Source organism: Octopus bimaculoides, chromosome 12 (assembly GCF_001194135.2).
Source record: "Octopus bimaculoides isolate UCB-OBI-ISO-001 chromosome 12, ASM119413v2, whole genome shotgun sequence".
Lineage (NCBI taxonomy): Eukaryota > Metazoa > Mollusca > Cephalopoda > Octopoda > Octopodidae > Octopus > Octopus bimaculoides.
The window spans coordinates 48,373,619-48,380,189 of NC_068992.1; the positions used below are offsets into that span (position 1 = coordinate 48,373,619).

Genomic DNA, 6,571 nt, shown 5'->3' on the forward strand with positions numbered 1-6,571 from the left:
ACCCCCCTCCCGCCTCAACACAGTCACCACGATGATCATCACAGTAATGACAAATCGTAATAACCAGAGCATTCATAGCGATCATATATAATAACAATAAATAATAACAATAATAATAATAATAACAATAATAATAATAATAATAATTGCAATAATAATAATAATAATAATAATAATAATTGCAATAATAATAATAATAATAATAATAATAATGGTAGTTATGTCAATGATGGTATAGTAGTGGTGGTAATAATAATAATATATGAGAGTGGTGCACCTACCTGTTACAAGATGCAATAGGGGCATATATGCGAAGAGAAGTGATATTCTTGCCCAAGCCTTTAATAGTACTCCTTTCATAATACAAACCGTTTGCATTTTACTCGAGAAAACCTCCACTCCGTTCCACTTTTACAGTTGGATAATATCATAGCAAGGACTGACTCCACTCAACTGCCGTCTTGTCTGGCGCGTCTGCTAACAGTAACCAGTCTTATCAACATACGAACAGAATGGGTGAAGCAACCAACCAACCAGAGAATCAACCAATCAGTGAAGCAACGAACAAACGAACGAACGTACCTAGGAATACTGGAATCTACGATTGTGCGAATGTACGAATGTACGAATGTTTGAATGCTGTATGTTGCGTGTATGTGTATGTACGTGTGTTTATGTGAATGTGCACGTGTGTATACGTGTGCTACGTGTTGAAGTAAACGGAGACTGTTGTCGCTTTTCTCCTCGTTCATTCACTCATTCGCTCACAACCGAGAGAAAGAAATAGACGAGGAAAGACGGTTTGAGTGTGAGTGAGCGAGCGAGAGAGAGAGACAGAGAGAGACAGAGAGTCAAATAGAGGAAGAGAAAGAAAATGTGAGCGAATCAGTTAATGAGTGAGTGAGTGAATGAGTGAGTGGGTGTGAATGTAGCAGTAGAGGGGTAGGGATAGACTGGAGTGGAGTGGAGTGTGGTGATATGAGTAAGAGATATGCTGGGTGAGCGATATGACTGAGGGGGAAATGAATGACAGAGAAGCGGAATATGAGTGAGAGTGAGAGGTGTTGAGTGGAAGGATGTGATTGAAAGTGGTGGAGTGTGAAAGAAGAAGAGAAAAAGAAAAGATGTGAGTGAGAATAAGATGTACAAAATTATAGGGTGAGATGTGGATATACGTGTGTGTACAATCATATATGTGTATATATATATATATATATATATATATATATATATATACACACATGTATATACATATGTATATAAACACACATGATTGCATATATATATAATATATATACACAACCATTATATACATATATATGTATGTATGTATATACATGCGTATATAAACACACATAAGATTGCATATATATATATATATATATATATATAATACACATACACAACCATTATATATATATATATATATATATATATATGCAATAATATCTGTGTATAGATATATGCATACATGTATGTACACAGACACGCACGCACCCTCACTCACACGCACACACAGAGTCGCACACACGCACACACACACAGAGTCGTACACACACACACACACAGAGTCGCACACACGCACACTTCACTCACACACACACATATGTATATATAAGCACACACTTTAAGAAAGTGACGACACAATGAGTGAAACAGAGTGAGTGCAGGTGTGACGAGAGTAACAGTGGAATGTGAGAAAAGAATGAGTGAGGGTGAGTGAGAGAGAATGGATTGACGGAAGTGTAGTAAGCAGGAGAGAAATTCGTTTGAGTGTAAGTGTAAGTGTGAGTGTGAGCGAGAGTGCGAATGAGTAAAATAAAATGAATAGATCAGATATGGAGAATAAAAGTTATTGAGTGAAGTGTATGAGTGACATGGTGAGTGAGAGTGTGCCTGGTTGAGTGACAGAGTGAGTAAGGTCACTGAGTGTAAGGGTATTGAGTTCTAATATTGCTGCTGCTACTATGAGTAGGTTTGTGGGTATTCGGACACACAGACACTGAATGTGTGTGGAATTATTGCTGTGAGTGTGTGTGTGTGTGTGTGAGAGAGAGAGAGAAAGAGAGGGGGAGGGAGGCAGTATCGGTGATAGAGCGAGTGTCACAGAGGTGAGTAGAAGTATGTGAGTGAGGCTTCTGGAGAGAGTGACTTTGCAGCTACTATGTTTAGGAAAAGAGATAGAGAGAAAGAGAAAGGAACAAGGGAACATGTGAAGGTTTTAAAAGAGAGAGAGAGTGAGAGAGAAAGTGTGTGTGTGTGTTTATGTTTAGATGTGCGTGTGTTTGTGTTTAAACGAGTGTGTGTGTGTGTGTATGCTTGTGTTTATTTGTGTGTCCACTTTTGTATGTAGATGCATGGAACAATTTGTAGGGCTGCGTGAGAGTTAGCAATAGAATGAGTTTGAGGAAACACACACACCTACACAGACAGGCACATGCACACACACACACATACATTGACACGTACGCGCGCGCGCGCACACACACACACAATGCGGTGTTGTCTTAAGGCATGGAGGCACAAGGCAGTTGCCTGGTGCTCTTACAGGTGTAGGGTCCCAATTCTGATCTAAGAAGGCTATTGGTTTGCTGTCAGTAAGTGCTACAGGGTCCAGTGTATCTAACTGGTCAAGTACCTATAATTCTAGCAGATCACCATGTATATATATATATATATATATATATATATAGATAGATAGATAGATAGATAGATAGATAGATAGATAGATAGATAGATAGATATAGATATATGTATGTATGTATATATATATATGGGTTAGGATGTCTTCCAAAATATAATTCCGTTCACAAGATCTCTTATAGGAATTGAAACCGGCATCAGTACATGACTGGTTGTCTATTTTATTAACCCAAGAAATATTAATGTCTCGTGTTCAAACCTACGACAGGAAACCTTGGGCTTGTGTTATCTTTTTCATAGCCTCTGAATGATCAGAATCTTATGAGAAAAACTGGACAAATGGAAGCTGATCATGTAGACCAGTGGTTCCCAAACTTTTTAGAGACGCGACCCACTATTTATAACACCAGTTTATGGCGACCCACTTAACTCTACTGGGTAAAAACATTAATGAAAGAAACAAATTTATTTCAGATTATATTTTCATTGAGGCCTGTGAGAAGGATGAGCCTGTTTCTTGCTACGCTCAATAATAGAATTAACATCAGGTTCAATGCGTGATAGTTTCAGCCGTAAAGAATTTGAGAGCTGCAGTTTATTTCGAAATTTGCTTTTAATCCCAACCATTGCTGAAAATCCAGCTTCACAATTATAAGATGACGCGAAAGGGAGAAATAATTTTAATGCTTCGGTGGAAATGATTGGGTACGGGGTTTGAAGAGACGCCCAGAACTGTACCAATTTTCGGGTGTTAAAGGAACATTTACTAGGAAGAGTCTTCGGATAAATCGAAATGCGTAATTTTATAACTTTTTGCGACCCACTAGGATTCCGTTCGCGACCCATCAGTGGGTCGCGACTCATAGTTTGGGAACCACTGATGTAGACTGTATCTATAGTTAACGGGGTGGCCAACTTTGTCACAATCTATCACCCCAATTATTTCTGAGGGTTGCGTTAAAGGGTTTCTTGTCTATGTTATACTCAACCACGTACATTATAAGACGGACTACACTTGAAAATCAAAACGCTAGCTTTGTCACTGCGTCATACCGATTCTTCCTAAGAATTACACCTATCTGAAATATCAAGTCTTGTCATACACTTGATTACACTGAATCTACCTGCGGTTACGTTAAGTGTGCAAGTCTCTTAGGAATACTCAGTATTCTAACTGACCTTCCGTCGATCACGACGACGAGGGTTCCAGTTGATCCGATCATGAAATTAACGTGCAAGTCGCTGAGTACTTCACAGACACGTGTATCCTTAACGTAGTTCTCAGGGAGATTCAGCGGCGTGACAGAATGTGACAAGGCTGGACCTTTGCAATACAGGTACAACTCATTTCTGCCAACTGAGCGGACTGGAGCAACGTGAAATAATGTACCCTGCTTAAAGACACAATGTACCGCCGGGAATCGAACTCTCGACCTTACAACCGTGACCCAGAAGCTTTGGCATTTTTTTTTTTTTTTGCATTTAGATTATAGTAATTTTATCATATCGTTACTACATATCTGTGGAGGCGCAATGGCCTAGTGGTTAGGGCAGCGGACTCGCGGTTTCGATTCCCAGACCGGGTGTTGTGAGTGTTTATTGAGCGAAAAACACCTAAAGCTCCACGAGGCTCTGGCAGGTGATGGTGGCGAACCCTGCTGTACTCTTTCACCGCAACTTTCTCTCACTCTTACTTCATGTTTCTGTTGTGCCTGTAATTCAAAGGGTCAGCCTTGTCACACTGTGTCACGCTGAATATCCTCGAGAACTACGTTGAGGGTGTACGTGTCTGTGGAGTGCTCAGCCACTTGCACGTTAATTTCACGAGCAGGCTGTTCCGTTGATCGGATCAACTGGAACCCTCGACATCGTAAGCGACGGAGTGCCAACAACAACTATATATTTGATAAGCTGACCGGCCAACTTTTCATCCGAGATTGAAGAAGGCCAGAATGAGGAGACAGTTTGGAAGCACGCTTTGAAAGAAAGTTTCGCGTTAAAACGGGCAAAAATTCTACAGAAACGTATGGAATATAACAGAATGCTTATGGATGGATATGTATAAGCCGAGCATCTGCTTTTCACCGGCATAAGAGGCCAGGCAAAGTAAATCTACTGAGAAGGTCATGATGATCCATTTTTTCGCCAGCAAGGGTATCATCTACATTCCCTCTGGCCAAACGGTCAACCAAGAGTACTCTTAGTAGAGGTTTTGGTGAGTTCACGAAGCGATTTCATTCGAAAAGGTCAGAGTACCTGCACCAGGACAATGCACTTGTTCACAATTCCATCCTGGAAACCAGTTATTTCATTGAGATGGGCATCACAACTGTCTCTCACCCTCCCTACAGTCCAGAGTTTGCTCCCTGTATATTTTGGTGATTTCCCAAGCTGAAGATGAATGAGGCTGTGAGAAATGCCCTGGACACGTTCCTTTGGAGCCCCTCCACGGAGCCTTCATGAAGCGGCTGGGCCGCAACAGCAAGTAAATGGAAGTCAGAGGATCCTGATTTGAAGGAGATTAGAGCTTTGTACTTCTGTGAAATTAATAAATAACTCACTTGAAAATTACTCAAAACGTTTGGAACGCACCTGATACATTAAGGATGCACGTGATTTTGGAATGCTCAACCCCTTCTCACTCTCTACCACACTAATCTACTTGAGAATTATGGTAAGTATGCATGCATCTGCTGTATACTCAAACACGTTAAATGTTAATTCAGTGAGAATGCAAGAAAATTCCAAGGCCTCTGGAGTCACCCAGCTTGTGTTTTGGATCAAAACGAGCGGCAATCCCAGAGTCAAATTACGGTTACCCTAAAGTGTCAGTTTAATAGCCGGACTCGAGGCAGATCAGCGAACCAAAGACATTGCATCAAGGAAATAGCTGAGCTATTGGAAGAGACGCTGAAAGAACTACGACACTACACCCTGGAGCCGAGACGGGAGAGATATGCAATGAGACAGTGCTTGGATACACACACACACACACACACACACACACATATATATATACAGTAATCTCTCGCCATATTGCGGTTCTGCTATCGCGGTTCACCTATCGCGGTTCACCTATCGCGGTTTATTATTTAAGCTGACGTCTATTCCTCCGTGGTGTTGTTTTGCATTTATAATAAATTAAATATATATACAAATTATAAAAATGATTTTTAAAAATTTACGGCACAGTACTGTTCCCATTTCGCGGATTTTCAGCTATCACGAGGTTTTTGGAACGTAACACCCGCGATAGTCGAGAGATTACTGTATATGGAAGCTCCTAGAAGACCATCTGGAGGCCATCTGACAAAATCTCACTAATTAGAAAGCGAAACGAAAAAAACCCCCACGTTACACGACGAAAACAGTGAAGTTTGAGTGTAAGAATCTGATGCTTTGAGGATACATAAAAAGTGATGGCTTCAGCGATTGATATACACGTGACCTAAGTTTCAGCAATGGGTTTCTCGAAGAATTTGACAATTCCAAACGTGAAAGCGAAACAAGAATTCCAAACTTAAAAACTAACCACAGAATCGAAACAACTCAGATCCTCATCAAAGGTAGATAACTGTGTTCTCATTCACTGATGAGGTTCGAAATGATAGAATTGTTAGAATCTCGGCCGATCACTCGATTTGCGTTCACAATGCTTTAGTGCATAAAGGTGAGACACTTTTACACCGCTCTCTCTCTCCCCCTCTCTCTCTCTTTCTATATATATATATATATATAATTATACATACATTACATATATATCGATACAAATAAGTATTTCGTTGGTTCTAACACTTATAATATATTCTAAACTATAACATACGTACAGGTGAATGTATGTGTGAATGTATATATCTTTGACTACATATATACATATATATAAATATATGTATATGTATATATATATGTATATATATGTATATATATA

General features: G+C 39.9%; 1 protein-coding gene across 1 annotated transcript in view; it reads right to left on the minus strand.

The window, feature by feature from the left end:
• The window catches only part of LOC106879854 (zwei Ig domain protein zig-8), a 683,376-nt gene extending 682,599 nt beyond the window's left edge, over positions 1 to 777 (minus strand). The window contains exon 1 of the mRNA XM_052972042.1: positions 278 to 777. Within this exon, the coding sequence (XP_052828002.1) occupies positions 278 to 378 (101 nt within the window). The 5' untranslated portion in view covers positions 379 to 777. The remainder of the gene's footprint in view (positions 1 to 277) is intronic.
• Between the last annotated feature and the right edge of the window lie 5,794 nt (positions 778 to 6,571).